Source organism: Oncorhynchus gorbuscha, linkage group LG26, assembly GCF_021184085.1.
Source record: "Oncorhynchus gorbuscha isolate QuinsamMale2020 ecotype Even-year linkage group LG26, OgorEven_v1.0, whole genome shotgun sequence".
Lineage (NCBI taxonomy): Eukaryota > Metazoa > Chordata > Actinopteri > Salmoniformes > Salmonidae > Oncorhynchus > Oncorhynchus gorbuscha.
Window position 1 is genome coordinate 36539954 of NC_060198.1, and position 27877 is coordinate 36567830.

The following is a 27877-nucleotide window of genomic DNA, read 5'->3' on the forward strand; positions in this document are numbered from 1 at the left end:
GGGGGGTTCTGTCACGCCTTGGTCTTAGTATTTTGTGTTTTCTTCTTCGCTGCATTTCGGTCCGACTCTCTTTCTACAAACGAAGAACGACGTTACACCTACAACATGCAACGTCCATAAAGCAGGTAATAATACCCACCTACAACATGCAACGTCCATAAAGCAGGTAATAATACCCCCCTACAACATGCAACGTCCATAAAGCAGGTAATAATACCCCCCTACAACATGCAACATCCATAAAGCAGGTAATAATACCCCCCTACAACATGCAACGTCCATAAAGCAGGTAATAATACCCCCCTACAACATGCAACGTCCATAAAGCAGGTAATAATACCCCCCTACAACATGCAACGTCCATAAAGCAGGTAATAATACCCCCCTACAACATGCAATGTCCATAAAGCAGGTATTAATACCCCCCTACAACAGGCAACGTCCATAAAGCAGGTAATAATACCCCCCTACAACATGCAACGTCCATAAAGCAGGTAATAATACCCACCTACAACATGCAACGTCCATAAAGCAGGTAATAATACCCACCTACAACATGCAACGTCCATAAAGCAGGTAATAATACCCCCCTACAACATGCAACGCCCGTAAAGCAGGTAATAATACCCCCCTACAACATGCATGAGTCTCCCCCCTGTTCAGCGCTATCAGAGCCTTCCTCCTCTACAGCGCTGCCGGAGCCTCCTGCCTGTTCGGAGCAGCCTGAGCTGCCAGTCTGCAGGGAGCTGTCAGTCTGCAAGGTACTGTCAGTCTGCATGAAGCAACCAGAGCTGTCAATCTGCAAAGAGCTGTCAGTCTGCAAGGAGCTGTCAGTCTGCAAGGAGCTGTCAGTCTACAAGGAGCTGCCAGTCTGCAGGGTGCTGTCAGTCTGCATGGAGCAGTCAGAGCTGTCAGTCTGCATGAAGCAGCCAGAGCTGTCAGTCTGCAAAGAGCTGTCAGTCTGCAAGGAGCTGTCAGTCTGCAAGGAGCTGCCAGTCTGCAGGGTGCTGTCAGCCTGCATGGAGCAGTCAGAGCTGTCAGTCTGTATGAAGCAGCCAGAGCTCTCAGTCTGCATAAAGCAGCCAGAGCTGCCAGTCTGCAAAGAGCTGCCAGTCTGCAAGGAGCTGTCAGTCTGCAAGGAGCTGCCAGTCTGCAGGGTGCTGTCAGTCTGCAAGTAGCTGTCAGCCTGCATAGAGCAACTAGATCCGCCAGTCAGCCATGATCTTCTAGATCTGCCAGTCAACCAGATTCTACCAGATCTGCCAGTCAACCAGAATCTTTCAGTTCTGCTAGTCAACCTGAATCTTCCAGATCCGCCAGCCAGCCAGGATCTACCGGAGCCTGCTACCTACCTGAGCTTCATCTCAGTACTGGGCTTCCTCTCAGTACTGGGCTTCCTCTCAGTACTGGACTTTCTCTCAGTACTGGGCTTCCCCTCAGTTCCGGGCTGCCCCTCAGTTCCGGGCTGCCCCTCAGTTCCGGGCTGCCCCTCAGTCTCGAGCTGCCTCAGTCCCGAGCTGCCCCTCAGTCCCGAGCTGCTCCTCAGTTCTGTGGGGTTCTGGGTGAGGACTATTAGGCCATGGTCGGCGGCGAGGGTGGATTATCCCAGGACGCGAAGGGGAGGAACTAGGACATTAATGGAGTGGGGTCCACGTCCCGAGCCGGAACCACCACCATGGACAGACGCCCACCCGGACCCTCCCTATGGTTTTGAGGGGGGGTTCTGTCACGCCTTGGTCTTAGTATTTTGTGTTTTCTTCTTCGCTGCATTTCGGTCCGACTCTCTTTCTACAAACGAAGAACGACGTTACACCTACAACATGCAACGTCCATAAAGCAGGTAATAATACCCCCCTACAACATGCAACGTCCATAAAGCAGGTAATAATACCCCCCTACAACATGCAACATCCATAAAGCAGGTAATAATACCCCCCTACAACATGCAACGTCCATAAAGCAGGTAATAATACCCCCTACAACATGCAACGTCCATAAAGCAGGTAATAATACCCCCTACAACATGCAACGTCCATAAAGCAGGTAATAATACCCCCTACAACATGCAATGTCCATAAAGCAGGTATTAATACCCCCTACAACAGGCAACGTCCATAAAGCAGGTAATAATACCCCCCTACAACATGCAACGTCCATAAAGCAGGTAATAATACCCACCTACAACATGCAACGTCCATAAAGCAGGTAATAATACCCACCTACAACATGCAACGTCCATAAAGCAGGTAATAATACCCCCCTACAACATGCAACGCCCGTAAAGCAGGTAATAATACCCCCCTACAACATGCAGGAGTCTCCCGCCTGTTCAGCGCTTCTTGAGCCTTCCTCCTCTACAGCGCTGCCGGAGCCTCCTGCCTGTTCGGAGCAGCCTGAGCTGCCAGTCTGCATGGAGCAGGCTGAGCTGCCAGTCTGCATGGAGCAGCCAGAGCTGTCAGTCTGCATGAAGCAGCCAGAGCTGTCAGTCTGCATGAAGCAGCCAGAGCTGTCAGTCTGCAAGGAGCTGCCAGTCTGCAAGGAGCTGTCAGCCTGCATGGAGCAGCCAGAGCTGTCAGTCTTCAAGGAGCTGCCAGTCTGCAAGGTGCTGCCAGGCTGCATGGAGCAGCCAGAGCTGTCAGTCTGCATAATGCAGCCAGAGCTGCCAGTCTGCATAGAGCAGCCAGAGCTGTCAGTCTGCATGGAGCAGCCTGAGCTGTCAGTCTGCATGGAGCAGCCTGAGCAGTCAGTCTGCATGGAGCAGCCTGAGCTGTCAATCTGCATGGAACAGCCAGAGCTGTCAGTCTGTATGGAGCAGCCAGAGCTGCCAGTCTGTATAGAGCAGCTAGATCCACCAGTCAGCCATGATCTTCTAGATCTGCCAGTCAACCAGATTCTTCAAGATCTACCAGTCAACCAGTCTCTTCCAGATCTGCCAGTCAACCAGAATCTTCCAGATCCGCCAGCCAGCCAGGATCTACCGGAGCCTACTAACTGCCTGAGCTTCATCTCAGTACTGGGCTTCCTCTCAGTACTGGGCTTCCTCTCAGTACTGGGCTTCCTCTCAGTACTGGGCTTCCTCTCAGTACTGTGCTTCCCCTCAGTCCCGAGCTTCCCCCCAGTCCCGAGCTGCCTCAGTCCCGAGCTGCCCCTCAGTCACGAGCTGCCCCTCAGTTCAGTGGGGTTCTGGGTGAGGACTATTTGGCCATGGTCGGCGGCGAGGGTGGATTATCCCAGGACGCGAAGGGGAGGAACTGTGACATTAATGGAGTGGGGTCCACGTCCCGAACCGGAGACGCCACCATGGACAGACGCCCACCCGGACCCTCCCTATGGTTTTGAGGTGCGTCCGGGGGTCCGCACCTTAGGGGGGGGGGTTCTGTCACGCCTTGGTCATGGTGTTTTGTGTTTTCGTTATATATTTGGTCAGGCCAGGGTGTGACATGGGTTTAAATGTTGTGTTTCGTATTGGGGTTTTGTAGGCATTGGGATTGCGGCTGAGTAGGGGTGTAGCATAGGTTGGCTGCCTGAGGCGGTTCTCAATCAGAGTCAGGTGATTCTCATTGTCTCTGATTGGGAACCGTATTTAGGTAGCCTGGGTTTCACTGTGTATTTTGTGGGTGATTGTTCCTGTCTCTGTGTAGTGTTCACCAGATAGGCTGTAATTAGGTTTTCACGTTTTGTATTTGTATAGTTATTTCATGTATTGCTTTTTTTCATTAAAGACATGAGTAACCACCACGCTGCATTTCGGTCCGACTCTCATTCGACAAACGAACGCCGTTACAATAATACCCCCCTACAACATGCAACGTCCATAAAGCAGGTAATGATATCCCCCTACAACATGCAACGTCCATAAAGCAGGTATTAATACCCCCCTACAACATGCAACGTCCATGAAGCAGGTAATAATACCCAACTCCAGCATGCAACGCCCGTAAAGCAGGTAATAATACCCCCCTACAACATGCAACGCCCGTAGAGCAGGTAATAATACCCCCCTACAACATGCAACGCCCGTAAAGCAGGTAATAATACCCACCTACAGCATGCAATGTCCATGAAGCAGGTAATAATACCCAACTCCAGCATGCAACGCCCGTAAAGCAGGTAATAATACCCACCTACAGCATGCAATGTCCATGAAGCAGGTAATAATACCCACCTACAGCATGCAATGTCCATGAAGCAGGTAATAATACCCAACTCCAGCATGCAACGCCCGTAAAGCAGGTAATAATACCCCCCTACAACATGCAACGCCCGTAATGCAGGTAATAATACCCACCTACAGCATGCAATGTCCATGAAGCAGGTAATAATACCCAACTCCAGCATGCAACGCCCGTAAAGCAGGTAATAATACCCACCTACAGCATGCAACGTCCATGAAGCAGGTAATAATACCCACCTACAGCATGCAACGTCCATAAAGCAGGTAATAATACCCACCTACAGTATGCAACGTCCATAAAGCAGGTGACTATTCCGGCCTATCAGTTAATAAGCACTCCAACCAGAAGTTATCTATATGCCTGGAGGACTATGCACATTCCTTCTGTTTTGTGAAGGGATGTAACTGCTCAGTCAGCACAGATGTGTCATTTTTATTGTGTTTTCATTGAGGCAGTAATGAATGAATGACTCTACAACGTGTTGAAAGCGTTCCACAGGGATGCTGGCCCATGTTGACTCCAATGCTTCCCACAGTTGTGTCAAGTTGGCTGGATGGCCTTGGGTGGTGAACCATTCTTGATACACACAGGAAAAATTGGTGTGAAAAACACAGCAGGGTTGCATTTGTTGACATACTCAAAGTGTATGTCAGGTGCGCCTGGCACCTACTACAATATCCCGTTCAAAGGCACTTAAATATTTTATCTTGCCCATTCACCCTCTGAATGGTACCCATACACAATCCATATCTTGTCTCATTGCTTAAAAATCATTATTTAACCTGTCTCCTCCCCTTCATCTACACTGATTGAAGTGTATTTAACAAGTGACATGAATAAGGGATCATAGCTTTCACCTGGTTTCACCTGGTCAGTCTATGTCATGGAAAGAGCAGGTGTTCCTAATGTTTTGTAAACTCTGCGTTTGGTGTATATAATCATAGATAGGGAATCACTGGTGCAACATCATGTAAGGAAACGCATGTATTCATTTCACTATGCTGAATTATACAGTGCATCCGTTGTCAAATGTACACATTGGAGAGTATCAAATCCTGTTCAAAAGACTGATCCGCAATGATTTAGAGCTTAAATCAATGTATCACAATTTAGTCTGGAATTATTTATATTATGATGAAAAAGAGTTGGTATATTAAAAGAGATGGTGTATTAAGCTTTTTTGAGGCCTTGCTCACATTTAATTCTGTGGCAGCACAAGAACCAAATGATATACTGTATGTGAGGCTCTTGATCATATCATTGATCATGACACTGGTGGCGAGGGGAGAGAGGCCAGGAAACTGACAGTGAAAATACATTAGAGGAGAAAGTGTCAGAAGTTGAAGACAACACAGAATATGATCCAGACCAAGAGACAACCAATGAGGAACAATCCAGTGATGAGGAAGAGGGCCCTGCTGAGGTTGTTTTTAAATTCCGGTCAAGGAATGGGAATTTGTCCTAGTTTTCATCCCCACCTGAGAGGAGAGGTCGACTGAAAATGTTATCAGGATGACCCCAGGGCCAACGAGATACGCCATATGCAGGGTTGATGACATTAAATCCTGCTTCGAACTGTTCCTCACAGAGTCAAACAAAACTATAGTGATAAACATGACCAACTTGGAGGGGAGACGCGTTTACAAAGACATATGGAAGGAGGTAGACCAGACAGACGCCCAAGCATACGTGGGTCTCTTGATTTTGGCAAGTGGGTGGAGTGCCTGCGACTCATCTATAACCCAAGTCCAGGCACATGCAACAACCACCATGTCCAACATGTGCATGAGAACACACAGAATGTAACCACCATTGACTGACAGATTGTGAACATTTTAATGTTTTTGTTATTGTTAGTGCTACTGTTATTATTACTGTTCTTTAATGTGTTCAGACATTCATTTTGTAATATGGTAAAGTTTGCAGGTGTAGTTTTGGGCTTATGTCCTTTCTTTACTAATAAAATCATACCGGTCAGCGCTAGCTGTGCCACCAGAGATTCTGGGTTCGAGCCCAGGCTCTGTCGAAGCCGGCCGCGACCGGGAGGCCCATGGGGCGGCGCACAATTGTAGGGGGGGTTAGGGGGGTTTTGGCCGGCAGGGATATCCTTGTCTCATCACGCACTAGCGACTCCTGTGGCGGGCCAGGCGCAGTGCACGCTGACCAGGTCGCCAGGTGTACGGTGTTTCCCCCGACACATTGGTGCGGCTGGCTTCCAGGTTGGATGTGCATTGTGTCAAGAAGCAGTGCGGCTTGGTTGGGTTGTGTTTCGGAGGACACATGGCTCTCGACCTTCGCCTCTACCGAGTCCGTACGGGAGTTGCATCGATGAGACAAGACTGTAACTACCAATTGGATACCACGAAAAAAGGGGTAAAAAACAACAACAACACCATCACAAATCCATTACCACAGGAAAAGTCAACAGGTTAGTATCTGTGCCTGCCTAATAGTGCATATGCATGTTCTGATTACCTTCACACGCACGCCCACGCACATACACTACTGCCTTTATCATTTACATATTACCTAATGATAATGCCAAAAGGAAAGGCCCATGATACTAATATTGTAAATATATCATATTTACATACACTGGAAGTTCTACTATGTTTGAATCCCTGAGCTGACAAGGTACAAATCTGTCGTTCTGCCCCTGAGCAAGGCAGTTAACCTACTGTTCCCCGGGCCCCGAAGACGTGGATGTCGATTAAGGCAGCCCCCCGCACCTCTCTGATTCAGAGGGGTTGGGTTAAATGCGGTAAGACACATGTCAGTTTAAGGCATTCAGTTGTACAACTGACTAGGTATCTCCCTTTCCCTTTCCCTTTCTATAGAGTGCTGAACTTGTATGAGAAACCCCCAGTTGTTATCACTATTTCTGCAGCCTATACTAGGACAGCTCTTAATTCCAAAACCACTTGTGTACATTGCAGTAGGATATCGCTTTCATCTGGGGCTTTCCTTTGGTAATGGCCATTTTGAGTTACTGAGGTAAATGAAATACTTGATGTGCATTATTAATGTATTTGTACCCTGGTGCAGTGTTGTGGTTCCATAAATGAGAAGTGAACCAGGATCCATTTTAATACCACTAATGAGTTGGTAAAGCGGGGTCAAAAATTGGATTCCCTTCGTATTTTGATTTGCTTTACCTCCATTTTACTCCTCACACATATATACAAGTGCACAGTATTGTCAAATTAGTACTATGTTTATTTGATTGAACACCAATTCAGGTACTTTATTTCTGGACAGTGTTGGAAGGTAATCCAATTTTCCTGGGAATGTAATAACAATAGTAATGTATGGGTGTCTGGGTTTGAGAACGGCAGAGTTCAATATTGCATTTTCCTCCTTCTAAAGCAAGCCATTGCTACCCTACAAAGGGTTCAATTCCAGCCCAGTGATAACTTTGCCCTTTTCCAAGATTACCAGCAGATAACCTGCCTCTCTTCTACAGCAGCCATCAGGTAAAATATTGCTTTGTTTGGACAGAGTGCTTTTTCCTCTTTTATGTGTGTTTCCCCTTCTCTGAGAATAAGAGCTCTTCACAAATACACAAAATGCACTCTAGCACAGACAGTTCTGCTGCTACTGTATTGCATTGGGTTTGTCTTACGTCTCATGCTTTAATTCTTTATTGTAACATCTAGAAATCCCTTTGGATCAATTGCAGTCATTCAACACTGCATCGTGCATCCGAACATTATTCTTTTCCCAAAGATAACAACATAGAGGTTTCCTTGGTGATCACGGACATTACATGGTAATAGACAGGCTGCACATATTCAATATTACAAAATGACTAAGGACAACATATTAGAAGACAGCCCAAAATAATACATCAATACGTCACAACTTTCTCAATGATCACAGTCATCACACAGGTTTCAGTATAGACATAGATTACATTACGACAAGGTGTGATTTCCCTGCTTCTCAGATCACTGACTGGACGGACCGATGACAGAATCACAGAATATCACATATCTACACAGAAACCTGTTTTAACACATTGAACTGGAGTGGAAATCTGTCAAATCATCAAAGACAATGAAATACAAATTGCTACCACTTGAAACAGAACTGCAAAATAGTGTTATTGATAACTGTGGGATGACTTCCTTTTATAAAAGTACACATTGTTACTAATAGCCTACAGTTCAATTGCCTACTGAATACTAGTACAAAGTCCCTGTATTAACAGTCCTACATTAGAGCATGATAAGATAGGATTAATAGGATGAAGTTGAATGTCCCTGTAGGGAGAAGTGTCTTATAAACACAGTACTGCTGTGTACAAAATAGATACTGTACACACTCAGCATTTCTACATACATTGCACGTTAACCCTGTCACACACATTGGGAGCATGACTGTCTGATGGGGGCACCACTTCCCACTGAGCTGAGAGAGAGCCCAGATTCATGGAACTAGGGCTGAGGGATGGGGCTCGGCTAGGGCTCCTGACTCAGTGCACAGCCACAGTGACAGGCAGCATGTTGTGTACTAGTAGGTCTCTGGAGGACTGAGACTGATGATTACACTCTGGGGCCAGTCTCAGACTCACACTACCGTCAGCCATGACAGAGTTCAACCCAAAGACCCGATTGTTCGGCCGGATGGCCACAATGAACTGCCTCTTAAAGGTCTCACTCAGCAAAATATAGAGATATGGGTTGACGCAGCTGTTAGCGTAACCCATGCTGATGGCAATGTTGTAGACATAGAGGAAGGCAAAGCTGGGCCTCTGAACCCCCAGGTGGGCCAGCTGCAGGATGTAGTACGGAGCCCAGCAGATGAAGAAGGCCAGGCATATAGCCACAGCCATACGGGTCACCTTACGTGTACGTACTCTCAAGCTGCGCTGGGGCAGGGGGGCCACTGTGGCAGACATGTTCTGAAGGATCTTGAAGAACACCACGCAGATAATGACCAGAGGCAGGGCGAAGGCCATCACGAACTGGTAGAGGGTAAACCAGTAGGTGTCAGTGGCTGGATTGGGCAGCAGGAGGGCACAGCCCACTGAGCCGTCCCCTCGGGGCATAAGGCCAGCATACATCCACACAGGAGTGATGGAGACCAGGGAGAGCACCCACACCAGACCCACCGCAGCCCCCGCCACGCAGGGTGTGCGCACATGGTTGAAGCGGATGGGATGGACCGTGGCCAGGTAGCGGTCCAGAGTCATGACGGTGAGGATGTAGGTGCTCACTATCTGGCTGTTGCAGTCCAAGGCGGTTATGACCGTGCACATGATGTCACCAAAGCACCAGGAACCGTTGCCCAGGAGCTGGTGGATGAGGAAGGGCATGCCCAGGAGGAAGAGGAGGTCCACAAAAGACAAGCTGAAGATAAAGATGTCCGGCACTGTCTGCTGGGCTCGGAACTTGGTCTTCTTCACAATGGTGTAGATGACAATGCAGTTGCCAATAATCCCAAAGAAACAGATGACACCGAAAATGCTGGGCATTAGGACGTTGTGGTAGGGCACATCATTTTCTGTAAGTATGACAAGATAATTACATTCAGTCTCATGTTGCAGTGTCATTCAGACAGGTGTTCGCTTGCATACAGTAAGTCTTGATTTTTACTAACAGTATATTGTCACTCCTGGCTGCTACATCACAAATATCAAAGACTCCAAACTAATCCTCAGAGATGGGAGCTGCCAACTCATGTGGTGCTAATATTCATTGCTAATTATAAACTGGTTGGTTCAAGCCCTGAATGCAGTTGTATATCAGATGGTATCCTAGGAGAATGACATAACATGTATTTTTGCTGTTTTAATTATGTTGGTAACCAGTTTAAAATAGCAATAAGGCACCTTGGGGGTTTGTAGTATTTGGCCATATACCACATCTTGGGCCTTGTTGTTTATTTAAACCACGCGTTGACATTTAATAATTTCATTCAAATGTAAAATAAAAGTCATAGGACTAAATTCCCAGGATAACATTGAATTAATTAACATTGATTTTACATTATAACATTCATGCATGAAATCAAGAAAATCACAGGCTACCTACCTGCTGGACTTTCGGGTGAGTTGTATGATGGGAGAGACGTCTGAGACCAGTTCTCATTCGATACATTTTTGAAGTCCATTTCGAAGTTAGACTAAGCTCAACAAATGGATGGGCTCTGAATGAAAAATGATGTGAAAACAGGCAAATAACGTAGGCCTAATTACCATCAGAGTAGACTATAGAAATAAATATTCTGTCATCAGTAGGCTATACTATTGTTGTGCTGCTTGGCTACTGTCAATAAAACCCACTTCGTGCTCAAATAGATGCAGTCGAATCGTGAAATGTATTATTTCATAGTGGCAAGAATTGTTGTAATGACATCAAAATATATTCGGGAAATTCCTTCTCCTCATTACAGTCTCAAAAAATATAAAGGTGAAACATTTGTAACTACTCAACATTCTTTACAACCCGAATTGTAAACATCTTAGACCCCAAAAAAGGCACGGGCGCCCTTGTCTATGTTGTGCACTGTAATTATTGGTGATGAACCAGGCTCCAATTATTCTAGTACATCAATGAATCAATCAATCAAAGTAATTCAGTGGAGACGGGTGAATTTGTACAAACTGACCTTTTCCTGCTTCTATTTCTGTAGCCTCTCCTCAAAATCCAATTGGTCTTCTTCTTCTATCTTTACACCAGTAGTGTTGCTAATCAAAGCACTCCCTCACACAAGAATAATTCTTGAAAGAGAGCCTGTGAGGTTTACAGTGATGTGCCTTGCCAACATTTCATATGGTGGCTTCGCATCCTGCCCTATATGGCAGAGAAAAAGAGGAGGGTGGACATAGAGACACGTAGTGACAACTGATTTTGCATCGTAGCAATAATAGGCTATGTGTGATACCAGTTTGTAAGTGCCTAGGTGCACAAGTAACACAGTGCCACTGTCAAGATTGATGCCCGTTTGTGATGGCACTGTTTGTTGGATTGACAACAACTAAGAACAAAAAAACGTGCCACAAGGATAGGGGGACTTTGACAATCCTTCTAAATGTAGCTATTTGTATTCCAATCATTAATTTCATTGCCTTTCGTCCCTTGACACCAGGGTGTAAGCATTATTATTTTGTGTGTAGAACGTAGTGGAAACCATTTGCCACTAGGTGACGCACTTTCCTATGTTTTCACCATCTAACTAGCTATGTAAAAGAAATGTGTTTTAAAGTAGAACAACAACACTTTAATCTATATTGCCTATTGCTGCATCAGGCATAACAAAGTTATGTGACAGACATAGATACATATATTTTCGCTGTACTTGAATTTGTTTTTAAAAGAGCAATGCAACCACAGAGCTTTATGCAGCGAGCTATTAGGTGAAAGTATCGCGATAGACGGTCCAGTGGCTCGCAGACGAGACCTATGGGCTGGTCAGACACTCTGCTCACAGCGCGAGGCAGGAGCCGAAGCAGCAGCAGCACTCAAAGCATCTGGAAGGAAGCGGAAATAAACGTCGCTGGCTAGTTCGATTTTAAGCAAAAACAGACGGATTTTGTACATTTACCTCCACTAACAAAACTATAAAGTGTGGATTCTAAACAATAAGGACATTTGATCAAGCAAAAAGTTTAAATTTCACAGGTTAACTGGCGGGTGAGTTTTTGTCTCGTTCTACTGAATCCTAAGCCAAGGCTAGCCAGCCAGCTACAGTACCCGCTAGCATACGAAAGTATTTTCTTCGTTTTTTGCTTTGGTTAGCTATAGTATTGTAGCTAGCTAATAGGCCTACCTGCTATCCATACAGTCTTTCCTAGAAACGACGAATTCACATGCATAACTGCACACAAACATTTTAACCTGGATATTAAACAAATAACTGTTAGCTAAATAGGTTGGTGTATTTTACTTGTTTGTTGTTACTAGTAGCTAGGTAAATAGCCGGCTAGCTTTTTCTTTTTGGCTAGTTGCTAGCTAACGTTAGCTTCCGCTTTCACATGTCTAGCGTTTGAACTGTCTCATAGCTCTAATTCAAAACAGCTGTAAACGGTGTTTCACAGTAAAACCAACATAAGTGAATTTAGCGCACATGTAGTAGAATTGGCTATATCACTGGCCCTAATGTGGGTACCTAACGTCAGTTAACTGACTTTCCTACAAGTGGAAGTTGTGTCACAGATAGAAACAAACTGATAACGAGAGTTGCCAGAAAGCCTCCCAATAACGTTAATGGTCAAATCATAACCTAGAAAGATGTTGTTCACCAACTAGCTAGTTAGTCACTTAATATAACGTACTTCGCATAGTTGGTAAGTAAGCCTGGGTAACTAGTAGTGACCTACGTATCGGAAAGTATCGAATTGATGCAGAAATTGTATATTCCAGTGCGGGTTTTGATTGTTGTGTGTAACAAGCAGGCTAAGAAATGTTTAGTAAACAACGAATCTGATTGGAGGGCTAGTAAACCACTTCGCATGAGGAATGTTGCACTACAACAGGTAGCTACAGACTTTAGCACTCCACCATTCCTTAACGCAACAATGGCCTGTCAATTGTCAAATCTTGGCCAACCACTAGTGTGGATTTAATTCTGACATTGTTACAGTTCGTTTTGCATTGCCAGGTGCTCCAGGTGGGTTGAGATTTCACTTAGGACCAATGGAATGGTCTAAAATTATCCTCCGTCCACCCGGGGCACCAGCCATGCAAAACGAGCTCCACCCATCTCAATTTCAGTCCCATCATCATACAGTGGTCGACCAACACAACACCCAGACGTAAACAGAGATGCTAGATATTCATTTGTGACATGTCTCCCTTTTTTGCAGATACCTTCTGTGAGCTTTATGTGAGGATCCATCCCTAAAGGAACGGGTCATAGACGGGAGGAGCGACTCGGAGCAAGCAACCGATCACGGAATTCTTGAACAGTTATTTTTTTATACTGAAGTTACTGGTCTCCACACATCACGACAGGGAATAAAACAGCATTCACCCTCACAAGTACCCTAAACCCACGGTCCTACACAGTTATCCAACAATCCGTACCATGGAGGCCATTGCCAAATATGATTTCAAAGCCACTGCTGACGACGAGTTAAGTTTTAAACGTGGGGAAGTTCTAAAGGTAGGATGAGTGCATTTTTTTTGTCTTCAAATTATTTAATTGCAAGGCTTGGTAACTGCTAGTTATCTGCTTTAAAGGATTGTATAATTCACCTGATCGAAGGTTGTTAATCTACTTATATTTTTAGCGGCACATCAAATTGGTTTTCTGTGATCATATGCCCCTCAATTGTCAAGAAAAAATACATTTGAATTACAAACATGTTTTTCTATTGCAAACCAGCTACAATAAAATGTTTATCATGGAAAATATCAGACCTTATTGCCCCACGTCTAGTAAATAACAGCAACTCAACAGTTTATTTGTCAGAGTTGTTGCCTTCCGCATTGTTCCTCTTTGCACTTTCTTTCCTCAGCCCTTTCTTCACACACAGTATAGTATCGGTATCTTAAGCTACACCTTAATGAGTAAGCTAACATCACAGTACGCTCAATACAAGCTTTAGGCCTAGTAGAGTGATAGGGCTCCACACTGGGAACACAAGGCATTAGCGGATGGGTTTATTTCATGGTATTGAAATGCCAATCATTCAACTTCTCTAATCTGACACAACCTGGGGCCAATGTATCACTTCAGACAGCCATCCTACTCAAAGCCTCACTTTCATACTCCCTGAAAAGAGCTCAGTTCATTTTCAGAGCTTGATCATCATGGGACTGCAAGATATTAGGATAAAAAGATGATATGCAAGTGCTCTGGGATTTAAATGTAATCATCATAATCCCTCTGAATGTCAATGGGTTTTAGGTAAAGAGGGGGTAAATTTACCGCCTAAGCACACCAGCCATCATATGTTTTATCTGATTTACGTTCCAAACGATTGTGTGTGTGGCAAATGAGCTAAACCTCTCTCTTGCTAGCAACTACATGTTTGTAAGATTCTGTACACTTTAAATCCTTAGAACTACTCCGTACACCCCATCAGAATGCCTCATGCACTATTTTTGTATTAATGTCATGGGTGAATGTCAACAGATGTTTTCTCTGGGACACTTGATGAACATAACACACCAGTGCAAACCGTCCATGTTCTTACACCATAATAGCGGTGTGTGTTGACAGGCAACAGGAACCCACCCGCTTCTCATGCAGTTGAAGACACTGCTGTTGAAACAGTATCAGTGGTCATCTCCCACTTATTTTAAAAACCCACCCAGTCTCTTCAACATGAGTCACATTCAGAAAATATGTTCTTGACCAGCTCATTTCTGGGTTTTAAAGCATAGTTAAGTAATGTTTCAAGCTAGTTAAGCACAGTGGTCTCTTACACAAGACCCCTATAACCACAGAAACACAATACTCTTCATTTCAAATCTAATGTTATTTGTCACGTGCCGATAATAACTGTAGACCTTTTTTTTCTCCACCTTTTTTAACCAGGTAGGCTAGTTGAGAACAAGTTCTCATTTACAATTGCAACATGACCAAGATAAAGCGAGTCAGTGTGACAAACAACAAAGAGTTATACCTTACTGTGAAATGCTTACCTACAAGCACTTAAATTAACCTACAATACAGTTCAATAAATAGTTGATAGAATGTTTACTAAATAAACTAAAGGGAAAAATGAAATTAAAAGTATCCCAATAAAATAACTGAGGCTATATACAAGGGGTGCCGGCGGTGTCAATGTAAATTGTCTGGGTGGCCATTTGATTAATTGTTCAGCAGTCTTATGGCTTGAGGGTAGAAGCTGTTAAGGAGCCTTTGGACCTAAACTTGTCATTCCGGTACCTCTTGCCGTGCAGTAGCAGAGAGAACGGTCTATGACTTGGGTGACTGGGTTTTTTTATGCCTTCCTCTGACATGCCTAGTATTTAGGGCCTGAATGGCAGGGGGCTTTGCCCCGATGATGTACTGAGCCATATGCAGTACCCTCTGTAGCTTTAGGACAGGTCCAACGCTGGGGTTACAAGGAGTGGGCTAGCCAGAGATATACTCCCGTCCCTCCTAGCCTCCGATGCCAGCGTGGTGCTGGGCCCCTGTGATCGGACACCCCCCTCGTCCAAGCCCCCAGCAGCACCGAGCTAAATATTAATCAGACAGCGAGGGTGATGCGGCGAGCAGCTTGATGGCAGAACGCAATGCCTGCAGCACAGCCATACTCTAAAATTCCTGTAGGAGTTGCGTAAGCCACAGGCTAGACCGCCATGCGCCCACATGGCCTCGGCATCATCGACAGATCAGAGAAAGACCCGTGGAATACTGGTGTGAGCGAAGTAACAATACATTTTGATTGCACGGGTATCTAAAAACCATGTACTTGAAAGGTTCTCACCCCGTACAGTTTAATTTCAGCACTCATCTAAGTGCTAACTTTGTAATAAGTAGGTCCTGCCATATGAGAACAAGTCTCATTATATCTGTTGTAGAAATGTTTAAATGGCCTTGTCCATTCTGCCTCCCTTCATCCAGCCCTTCCTATGTGTCAGTAAGATCTTGAGGAATTCTCTCATGCCTCTTGAATATTGCTACTTATAAATATGAAAAGGATTGTATGCAGACTAGGTGCAGTCAACTTTTCTTTTTAGTCTGGGAATATATTAATTCATTTTGGCCTGTGTTTTTTTGTCTTTGTACGTGGTTCGCTATGGGGTTTTGAAGAGGCCTTATCTCACCAGGGGGCTCTGGGGGAGAGAGGGCATAGAAAGTAGAGCTACTTATTAGAAGGTTCTTATTACATTTGCATATCAGAAGAAGAAAAAAGTGATCTAATTTTTCACAGCCAGAATCGTTAGTGTTACTCTGAAAGAAGTTAACTTCTAGAAGTAGACAGCACGCTACCCAGAGTGAAATGTTTGTTGATTGGGCGATTCAGACAGTCTGCTTTTTACCCTTCCAAATCCATTTTTAGCACTTGATCACATCAGATCTTCAACACGGAGAAGGACATTGTCAGCCTGTCTACCTTGCAGAGGCATGAGTTTGAATGTGAAAGGATTATGCACTACCAGAGCATGGGGAGGTCTAGGGTCCATTGTCCTAGAGAATCTCTTTAAGTGCATTTGGTTAGCCCCTCCTCCTGCTCTGTCCCTGGAACCTTGCATGTCATAATCCTTTCTCTGTGCTGCTTTTGTTCTTTGGCTGACATGTTTTGGCTTCAATTTCTAGGAATCACCAGGGGGTTCTCAGTAGAATGATTGGTGCTTCTCACTTACGGGTGAATCCCTTTTTGAATTCAGTCACTTTGACAGCATCCCTTTTTATTTAAACAACATTTTCCATACATGTTTGGCCATTTTGCACACCCCACCATGAGACATCCATATCTTCATTACTGGAAAAGATAATCAGTTGAGTTTGATAGCATTTAAAATCTCCAGGGGTGCCGTACTACTGACTGACCCTGTAAAACAGCACATTTCACTGCACCTGTCCAACCCTATAAACAGGGTTGTCAAACTATTTTACAATAAATAAATAAAATAATACTAAATATAAATGCAACAATTTTCTAAGGAAACACAGTTCCTAAGGAAACCACTCAATTGAAATACATTAATTAGGCCCTAATCTATGGATTTCACATGACTGGGAATACAGATATGCATCAGTTGGACACCTTAAAAAAGGATTGGTGTAGGGCCTCCCGGGTGGCGCAGTGGTCTGCATCGCAGTACCACCAGAGACTCTGGGTTCGCGCCCAGGCTCTGTTGCAGCCGGCCACGACCGGGAGGTCCGTGGGGCGACGCACAATTGGCCTAGCGTCGTCCGAGTTAGGGAGGGTTTGGCCGTTAGGGATATCCTTGTCTCATCGCGCACCTGCGACTCCTGTGGTGGGCCGGGTGCTAACCACGGTCGCCAGGTGCACAGTGTTTGCGCGCTGTGTTAAGAAGCAGTGTGGCTTGGTTGTGTTTTGGGGGACGCATGACTTTCGACCTTCGTCTCTCCCGAGCCCATACGGGAGTTGTAGCGATGAGACAAGATAGTAATTCCTTGGATACCACAAAATTGGGGAGAGAAAAAAATTGGTGTGGATCAGACCACCATTTCCCTGGTATACCATTGCAATTAATATTTTAACTTCTATCAAAAAGCTGGCCGTTCTACCAAAAATATGTGTTTTTAGATCATTGACATTTTAAGGTTAAAGGCACTTGAAAAAAGGTGTATTTTAAAAAATCACAAAATTATAAAATGGGTAGAAAATACTGTTTTTAAATTATATCAATCTCAACCGTTTATCTTTTCTAGTGTTGAAGACATTAATGTTTCATTGTATGACCAGGTATACAAAATAGGTGAACTTTGAGCACGTGAATGTTTTTGTATTCATGTACAAAAATGAACTTTCTTACAACAAGCAAATATGTATGTATGGTTTTGTTTAAACGAAAGGTGTGCTGTCAAAAAGTGATTGAATTCAAATGGATTTATTACCCTTTCATCATAATTGCCTTTGTTGATGTGAATGAGTGCAGTGGGTGATCTGACTGGGAAAGAGGGGTCATTAACAGAACAGTGCTGAGCAAGCTCCACATTCGGGAAGGGGATGGTCGGCCTGAGCAACACCCCCCAGAACAGCAGTTTTTCTGCAGTAGCAGGTAGAAATACAGGGGAGACAGAATCTGAAATGGGGAGGCGGTGCTTGGTTGATGGCTACCTCATCTGGCGCCACCAGGTTTGAGGGGAACCGTAGTCCGTTCACTTGACAAGTCTCCCTTTCTCCAACTCTTAATTTCTTACCCCCCCTTCCTCACTCTACTGATAGCAGGACACATGTCTGAATGTTCTCCCCTCCAGTTTACTCTTCTGTGGGACAGAACATGTCCATATCCTCTCCATCCCCCATAATGACCACAGGCTCCTCACATCGTGGCAAGTTTAGCATGTAGGCTAAACCACGAAATGAAGCCTAAACCTTGAAGGCAGCTTGGAGCAACCATTATTTGCTAAGACGGGCTTTTCTTCAGACCAATTGTTCCCCTGAGGTAAGGTAATCATCAAAGAGTAGTGAGCATAGCCGGATTATTACACTTAAAAAGATTAATCCTAGATTATAAACCGACCGTTTGAAATCCAGGGGTTGTGTTCTGCCTTTTGGCAAGCTGCTGTTCGTTGTGACCGTTAGAGGTTGGCCGCTTTCTATTTGAGGAGTGTGGGATTTGTCCTTTTTAGGTTTGGCCTGCTCCCAAACTAGCAGGGCTGAGAGTCACTAGTTGCAAGGTAGATTTGGTCACATTTTAAATGGCCTGCTACATGGCTAGTGCTCAAGATGGGCCTTTTTTGTCTGCCTTATGTTTCAAACAGCAGTGTGATCATTTCTGTGTACAGAACAATCACTTCAGATAAAGTCTACTTATTGTATGACTGGTTCTACGGCACAGAAAGGAAATTAACACATAAATAGGCCTCGCGTGAATCTTAACCTCAACACCCCCAAATAGCCTGCTGCTTCCATTCAGTCTGGACATTTTGATATGTGATAAAGCATCAGTCAGTTTATCATATCAGACAAAGCTGTCAGTGTGATATTTTAAAAATGGGAAAGGAAACTAGGTAGCTCAGCTGTTCTGTTTCCAAGTCTGTGCAGTTTTAAGCAAATTGTCAGGTTCACATACTGTAGAGTAGACTGAGTAGTCTTGTGATTAATTAATCATCAATCTATTCGAATGTATTTATCATAATGTGTAACTTTCACCTCTTTAAAGCTTAGTATCTGTTTCTTCTGTCTACTGAATTATTAAACCCAGTTTAGTTTGCATGCAGGGTATTGCATTCAAAAATCCTTCCAAGATTGAGTATCAGTGTCTGAGGCATGCTTTCCTCAAAATCTATCTCCAGTACTGCCTGCTAGTGCCTAGCCTAAGCATCTCTGCTTTTGAGACAAGGGGTCTCTCTCACGAGAGGATGGCCTGTGTTGAGGCTTTGTTATTCAAAGCCCCTAAAGTCGCCTTAAGTGCACCAGCATGGAGAGATCTGGTGTTTGTATTCTATTTTCTATCCCCCCCATCACCACACAGGAGCATCTGTTGAGCCCTTGTGTTTCACACAATGTATCGCCTCTGTGTCACCTCTCTCTCGGTGTGTCACTGTTAGTCTCTGGGTGGCTGAAGCCTAGACTGTAATAGTCTCTGTACTCTGAACAAGATTGTGAGTTGGCCCTCTCAAACCAGAAGCTGTGCTGTGATGTCAGTGCCTACAGTCTGGTGGTGTAGCTGATGAAAAAAATGCTTGTACATGTCAGTGATTGATAAACTGTATGTCAATCACAGGATATCAACTGAAGGCTTCTTAAAGACGAAATAGGATTCTTAATCCAAACAGTTGTGAAGATGTTTAGCGACTAGCTGTTGCTACACAGCCATTTATTTCACCCTCAATTCCGCCTGCTTTTAGAAAAGACCCTTTACATAACTAAATGTTATCTAAAGCTCCACCATTGATGGGATGAAAGGGGTGGGATTGGAACGTAAACATGCATTAATCGCCTCATGCTGCTGTGTAGGCCTTTTGTTGTGTTTCCTAAACATGACAATGTCTTTTTACAGAAATACATCATTCTATAATCCAGATTCAAAAGATCGACTATGTGAAATCAAGATATCTTCAAAACTCTTTCCCTCAGTATTCAGTCAGTAGGTTTTGTGTGTGAATATGACAGCAGTCACTTTGGATTAAAAGTTTGCTTTACTGATTTCTCTCGCTAGAATGCAATGTCTGGTTGAATATTTAAGGTTCACTAAAGCCCATCATGCTATTTGTATTTTTTGGAGTAGAGCTGGTCATGATTTTTACATGTTTTCTGAAGGCCGTTATTATCTAATTACGTGGTGCTCTTGTGATTTTTTTCCCATTGCTCGAAAAGAGGGAAGTAAGACTTAAACTGGTTTCCACAAGAGCTGACAGAAAGTCTGTGTTTTTACCATGATTGAGCTGTGGGAAAGTTTGGTGAAATTAGTCTGTGCATGCATTTTGTGTGTTAATGTATATGTAGCCTGTTTGTGTTCTCTTTTACATTACCCTTTCAATGTGTTGCCCTTCATGTGTTTTCTGAGAGAGACTGTAAGAACACTGCTGACCTGCAATGACTTTTACATTTTTTTCCTTAATTATCCAAACCCTAACCCTTAACATAATTTGAACAAATTCTGAAATTAAATATCGGTTTGCAGGTCAGAAGTGTCCTCATAGCCTTTTCAGTGTTTTCTGTGAGAGTGAGTGGTCATAGCCACTCATGTGGCCTGCCTTTGATTCTGACCACAGTGGGGACGTGTGCAGTGTATGGTCCTGTTGTTTTCACATTGTGTTGAGCATTCAGGTTGCACTGTTCCTCGGCCTCTACCACTGACTCACACAGCTGATTGGCCAGCCAGGGCTCCTCTAATTTGCAGCCCTGAGTCACACACAAATGTATCCCTCTTATTTGTTACACACACAGACTAAGCGGGCAATCACATTCTGACAGCAACAGCGGCTGAAATGTTCCTACAAAAAAGGCCTTTTTTTTCTACCCTTTTCTATCCCGCTCTGTTTAGCTTACCTAGATTTTTCTCAGGTGCAGGATGGTAGTCTTGGCGCTGAATTATACTGTCCATATTAGGCTAACTGTAATTGAAGAACATGTACCTCATATAGACATCTTTGTGTGTGTGTGTGGTGTTGCACATTGTTTTTTTCTGCTTATCAATAAATGGCGTACACAACAGAGCTGTACTCCTACCTTCCTGTTTTTATTAAACATACATTTTAAAGCTGTTAGATATTTCTGAGTTTCCGTAGAGTTTCTTTACATATTAACCTAAATAGTGAAGTGTTAATAGAATAATCTTAGCGCACACTAAAATGTACGTAGCTAATATGAAAAATATCTGGTAAAATTTTCCCTCACATTGTGCTGATTGACTTAGTTTCACAGTGTGTCATGTGAGTTTGCATCAGCGTTTAAAAAGGGGAAGGAACTCATTTTAGTTTTGGGGGGGTTTCAAAAAATTCTCCTTTGGGTTAGGCTCACTGCCTCTGACAATAGAACCCTTTTCTTTATGCTCTTGGTTAGTTCTCCTTTGAGAAGCATGAATGCAGCCAGTGCTTTTTCAGATCTATTTGTACAGCAAAAGACAGCCCTCTATTTGAGAACCAGATTGCCATTATAATGCTGCCAATGCCATATTGTAGAAGCAGTGAGCTGTAAATCTCATTTTTTATCTGCCCTAGATGTTTTTCCTATGGGCACCTCAAGTCAGTCATGCCATATGGCAGGGCAGCCAATACCTCATCGCTGTGCTCTTCTATCACAGCGGAAGCTAAGGCTACATGAGCCATGATGCCAGATGCGTCCAGTCAGTGTATGTCATGTGAAATAAAAATGTTACGGATTTTTAAAGTCATTTTATTGTTTTAGGCTATGCTTACTGTACATTTATTTACCCATCTCAAATCATCCACCATTACAACAAAAAAACCTGAGGGGAATAGCCTAGTAGTTTTTAGGTTTGTTTAGGTTTATCCCTGCCGGCCAAACCCTCCCCTAACCCGGACGACCCTGGGCCAGTGGTCTCCCGGTTGCGACAGAGCCTGGACTAAACCCAGAATCTCTAGTGGCACAGCAACATTGTGATGCACCGCCTTAGACCACTGAGCCACTCGGGAGGCCCTGCGCATGCCATACATACTCATGTTTCACTTATAAACCAGACCTGGACCGTGAACGAGCAATAAAACTCTGCCCGGAAAATGCCCTCTATTCACCTTTTATGGTGACAATAACGCACTTTATTTGCTGTATAATTTGGCACTATTTTGAATTAGGCCACGGCAGTTTTGTAAAAGAAGCAGCAATTGCGTATTTGATCACATTTCTGTAGATGTGTGGGCAGAATGTTCAGATATTTTGCAGTGACTTTTATTTCTTCAAACAACATGCATCCTGCTTGTCAGCATATTTTGCAACATTGGTTGCATGTTGGAATCAATTTAAATGTAGGCTACAGCCAAACACTTCTAAATAAACAAAGAATTTTAAAATATTTTGTTAATCAATTAATTGTTTCCATGTTCTGCCTTGGTATAGGCTTTGAGATTAAATAGGTTTATGATGTCACGCACCTATCGTTCCGCAATAATCAAATATTTTACATAAGCTACCGGTCTATTTACTGTGTTGGCAGAATGTTAATGTATGCTGTATTTAGAAAAGGACTGCGACGACAGTTTCTGAAAGAGACTATAATGGCAAATTGTTGTTCACCTGTTCAATTAGTCTGTAGCCTATAAACTGTGATGCCTATGGGTTCACGTACAGCAGAACTTGAAATGCATGGTTTATCTATTCACTTATGCTCAATTGAACGAGTGATGTGCATGGTAGTTTGTTGTATTCAGGAATATGAACCTATCACAGCCAGAAAAGGTGAGACATTTATTCTGTTATGAGTCCTATGTTGAATTATTTTAGATTACAAAAATAAAACGCTAGAGCTGTGTTCGAATACTCATACTAACTGCACTAACCATACTATTTGTGACTTTAAATTGAGTATGTAGTTTGCGATTCTTCAGGAAATGGACGTGCTAGCCAGTTAGCTTTGGTGCTTGACTGCCGTTGTGAGGTCAGAACGCCCGGCTCAACCCTACTCCTCAGCCAGAGCATCCAGTGTGCGCTCTGAATGCTCTGAGAACGATACGCTCTGAATTTACAAATGGACAATCTGACAACGCTCTGGATTTATGAACGCCCAGAGCGCACTCTGGCACTTGAGATTGAATTTACAAACACACCCGAAATCATAAAATGTTTAGCTAGTAATTTGTTAAGCTAACAAGCTAGCAAGAGGTTGCATAGCAACAGCATCAACTTCCGGTAGACAGGCGATGCGCTAGTTAGGCTCAACTGAAAGGGTACCGTTTGTTTACAGTATACTAAAATGAACTAATAGTATTTAGTGTGTATATACTTGTATGTAGTATACAGTATGTGTATTTGAACACAGCCTAGATTTTCTCTCTTCTCACAGCCTCAAATGGCTGCATCTTGTTATCAGGCTATGTTTTTTTGAAGTAAGTGTGTCATCCTATATCCCATTTGCACAAAATACTTACTTGTCTGCTTGCAATACAATACCTCAACCACTATGCATGGTTTGAAGTTTGCATGGAGGAAAGGACATTCTCACGTCAAGTTCAGTTTTTATAAACTGGTGCACACAAGCTTTTGGGGTATATAGAATAAGTTTATAAAATACATATTTCTCAGTCCCATTTTACACAACAATTTCTGAGAGCTATTGCATCCTATCTTTAGACCTAAGCACTGGGAAAGTGGATGGATGTTACCTTTTCTTATTGCGTTGTATCCAATCACGTCTTGTCATGCAGCCCTGATATGAGCTCCAGTCAGGCGGTGCTCCACTTTCGCTCCCATAAAGCAGCTATAACTGACGACCAGGAGAAGGCCACAGAGGAGAGTTTGCCCGGTAGCCTTCAGCAGCATTCACTCACACTCATTCCCTTCTCTGCCTCTCTCTTCCCCCCTCTACTCTTCTGCTGCTGAACTAGAGGCTGGTGTTAAGCTAACACTCTCCCATTTGGCACTGTGAATGGTGAAGGATGGCCTTAATTGGTCTATATTAGAGCTGAGCGATATGGACAAAAATCTATATCATGATAAATTGCCTGAATTCATGCGCTAATGATAAATTGAAGTTAATAATATTTAATGTGCACCTTTTTTTGAATGAACATTTAAAGTATTACTACTACTATTTTGATGGTTTTACCTATCAATTGTCCCATCAACAACCCCCCATATTGGCAAATTTAATTTCAAACTTAACATTTCTCTAGTGTAGGCTACTTATCGTAATGAACAATGTCAGCAAAATGCCTGTGATGGGTTTGGTCGGTGTCGATAATTTTCAGGTTTATCGTCCCAGCTCCAGTCTATATCTACCTTTTTAATCTTTCACTGTGCAAACTGATCAGAATTGTGCTGTTTTAGGAGTATGTGCCACAGTAAAGTGGGACAGACCTTCCTACTTCAGAGTGCTGGGAACCTTGGAATGCAGATTGAGCTTGTGCACTGGCACATGCGTGTGTGTGCAGTGCAGCTCTCACCACAGCTTAGCTCACTTCCTGTTTGGAGCCTCTTCCACCCCCAGCAGCTTCCTGTCTCCGCGGCACAGTCGATCACGACACCCCACACCTACAATGCTGCACTGGATTACAAAGTGCAAAACGGCATGTAAGAATACACCAGCCTGTGGGTCTCTTACTCATCACCAAAGAGTAGCTGGATTATCTTTACTGAACAACAGAAATACAAACACATTTAAAGTGTTGGTCCCATGTTTCATGAGCTCAAATAAAATATCCCTGAAATGTTCCATAAGCACAAATGTATTTCTCTCACATTTTGTTCACACATTTGTTTACATCCCTGTTAGTGAGCATTTCTCTTTTTCCCAAGATCATCCATCCACCGGACAGGTGTGGCATATCAAGAAACTGATTAAACAGCAGGATCATTACACAGGTGCACTTTGTGCTGAGGACAAAAGTTCACTTAAACAATGTGCAGTTTTGTCATACAACACAATGCTTCTGAGTTCTGAGGGATTGTGCAATTTGGGTTCTGACTGCAGGAATGTCCACCAGAGCTGTTGCCAGAGAATTTAAGGTTAATTTATCTACCATAAGTTGCCTCCAATGTCGTTTTAGAGAATTTGGCAGTACTTCCAACCAGCCTCACAACCACACGTAACCACGCCAGCCCAGGACCTCCACATCCGGCTTCTTCACCTGTGGGATCGTCTCAGAATAGCTTCCCGGACAGCTGAAACTGGGTTTGCACAACTGAAGAATTAATGCACAAACTGTCAGAAAGCCGTCTTAGGGAAGCTCAACTGCATCCTATTCCTCCTCACCGGGGTCTTGATCTGACTGCAGTTCGGCATCGTAACCGGCACGCTGGAGAAGTGAGCTCTTCAGGGATTAATCCCAGTTTCTACTGTTTCTGGCACACAGCGTGTATGGTGTCGTGTGGGCGAGTGGTTTACTGATGTCAATGTTGTTAACAGTGCTCCATGGTGCCGGTGGGGTTATGGTATGGGAAGGCGTAAGCTACGGACAACTAACACAATTGCATTTGAATGCACAGAGATATTGTGATGAGATCCTAAGGCCCATTGTCGTGCCATTTCGTGTTCCAGTTCCCGCCAATATCAAGCAACTTCGCACAGCCATTGAAGAGGAGTGGGACAACATTCCACAGGCCACAATCAACAGCCTGATCAACTCTATGCAAAGGAGATGTCGTACTACACGAGGTAAATGTATGTCAGACCAGATACTGAATGGTTTTCTGATCCATACCCTCAACTTTTTTTCCCTTCTGACCAACAGATGCATATCTGTATTCCCAGTTGTGTGAAATCCATAGATTAGTGCCTAATGAATCGATTTCAATTGATTGATTTCCTTATATTAACTCTAAAATCATTGAAATATTTACTTGTTGCATTTAGATTTGAGTATATTTAATCATACTTCATGATCCCTTATTACATTTTGTTTACACAACCCCTCTTTTAAACCCCTTTATCTTTTTAATTGCAGTTCTTTTTTCTCAGTTATGATCCCTTTTTTGGGGGCTCTCCATATCACTATCCACTAGCTTTTACTCTCAAAGGGGGAGCTCTGAAGCTTTTAGCCAGTTACTTCTTCTCAGCCTCCGATTAATCTCCCCTATCACTTATTAGCTCTCTGCGCAGCTATCGATCCCATCTCCCATTTGATTTACCACAGAGGAGAGAAGAGTGCTTGCTGTGCCCTCTTATGCTGATCATTCCCCTCACTCCAGTTCTGAGCAGAGCCTGATTAATACATCAGGAATCCTCCGAGCAGACAAGTTGACTCAAACCAGATCAGATCCAGTAATTTTATTTTCTATTTTTTATTCCCAGAACCCGACAGTTAAATTATAGGTCTGTTTTTAAGTCTGCATGAGTGGAAAATGTTTAAATCCCTGCCGTGGTGCTCAGTGTGAAGTTTTTGGTTCAGCTGAGGGCCTCTACTACGCCATTCTCCCAGCCAGGAACCTTCCAAGTTCCCCTGCCATGTTAAGGGACCAGCCACGTTGTGTGTTTCAGAAGCTGTGAGTGTAGTGAGAGTCATGGGGTTTCTCTAATTAAGTGTGGCGTCCCATGAGAGTGGGACTTAAATAAGCCTATGTCTCCCCCTCCCCTCTGTTGTCAGAACAGAGCTAATGTGACCTTATTAGGTAGCAGGGGAACTTTTCTAGAAGTTGTCTTGAAACACATTCTATGACACAAGCCATGGCAGACCCCCCCCATCCCCGTAATGTGGAGTTTTTTTGTTGTTTTTTTGTTGTTGAATTTTTACCCCTTTTTCTCCCCAATTTTGTGGTATCCAATTGTTTTAGTAGCTACTATCTTGTCTCATCGCTACAACTCCCGTACGGGCTCGGGAGAGACGAGGGTTGAAAGTCATGCGTCCTCCGATACACAACCCAACCAAGCTGCACCGCTTCTTAACACAGCGCGCATCCAACCTGGAAGCCAGCCGCACCAATGTGTCGGAGGAAACACTGTGCACCTGGCAACCGTGGTTAGCGCGCAATGCGCCCGGCCCGCCACGGGAGTCGCTGGTGCGCGATGAGACAAGGACATCCCTACCGGCCAAGCCCTCCCTAACCGGGATGACGCTGGGCCAATTGTGCGACGCCCCACGGACCTCCCGGTCGCGGCCGGTTAGTAATGTGAAGTTTTAAAGCTGCACCTGGCTGACTTGCAGAAGTGTGTCACGGTTGTGAGTCATATTTAGGAGACAGAAGTTAAGAGGAGGAAGTGATTGAACAGTGAACATGGTGTCCCTTAGCAACACAGTGGAAGGCTTTCTGTCCATGTCACCACCACCCTGTTGTCACTGCCCTCAGAAGGATGGAAATGGCAAATATTGCCTTACTGTGTTAATGGACTGAAATGGAGTCTTGACTGTTTGACATCCTTATCTATGTTCTCTGGGGAAAGCAAGCGGCAGCGGGCCCGCTTGCTTGACACTGATTCACCCTGGCGCCCACCCACGCTTTCCCAGGAACCAAAGGACAAGATTGGGCTCTTCATGTCAACATAGTGGGTCTCTGCTACCTGTCTCCTAGTCTCTCCATCATCCACAGTGTCTGCTGACTCTGCGCTCGCCAGAGCAGTAAATGCTATCTGCCCAGAGTCAGCTTGTGGCACTCATGGGGAAATTGGGATCAGAGCAGGCCATTGCTTTAGTCAGGCATCACTGGGCCTGATGGCTGGATGAGTGTGAGTCACTGATAAATATCTAACCAGATAATGTCACAGGCCTCCTGTGTGCACCTCGGTTTATGGGCAAGGGCATTGAGGCATGCAGACACCTGTGGGTTGGATGGAGCCCCAGGGTCCTCTGCATTGCAGGGTGGACGCAAACTGAGTCACTCTTCAACCTCCCACTCTCTCTCACTCTCATATATTATCTCATGTCATCCTTTCACCCGTACCCCTCCTCTCCACTGTGCTGTAGTTGAGAGATGAGATTAGTCTGCCCCCTACCCCAGTAGTGGCTGGCCCAGAGCTCATCACCATGAGCGCCTGGAGACCACCAGACCCATG

The 27877-nt window shown here is 44.2% G+C and overlaps 2 protein-coding genes across 2 annotated transcripts in view; one reads left to right on the forward strand and one right to left on the reverse strand.

Moving 5' to 3' along the window:
- Positions 1 to 7382: 7382 nt before the first annotated feature.
- mchr1b (melanin-concentrating hormone receptor 1b) lies at positions 7383 to 23742 on the reverse strand. Its single transcript, XM_046330187.1, has 4 exons — positions 23556 to 23742; positions 10788 to 10972; positions 10211 to 10325; positions 7383 to 9680 (listed from the first exon to the last, which is right to left on the reverse strand). The coding sequence occupies exons 3-4, from the start codon at positions 10287 to 10289 to the stop codon at positions 8650 to 8652; spliced, it is 1110 nt and encodes a 369-aa protein (XP_046186143.1). The 5' UTR covers positions 10290 to 10325; positions 10788 to 10972; positions 23556 to 23742; the 3' UTR covers positions 7383 to 8649.
- The window catches only part of LOC124015181 (growth factor receptor-bound protein 2-like), a 40978-nt gene continuing 24694 nt past the window's right edge, over positions 11594 to 27877 (forward strand). The window contains exons 1-2 of the mRNA XM_046330188.1: positions 11594 to 11812; positions 12985 to 13283. Coding sequence (XP_046186144.1) covers positions 13206 to 13283 — 78 coding nt within the window. The 5' untranslated portion in view covers positions 11594 to 11812; positions 12985 to 13205. The remainder of the gene's footprint in view (positions 11813 to 12984; positions 13284 to 27877) is intronic.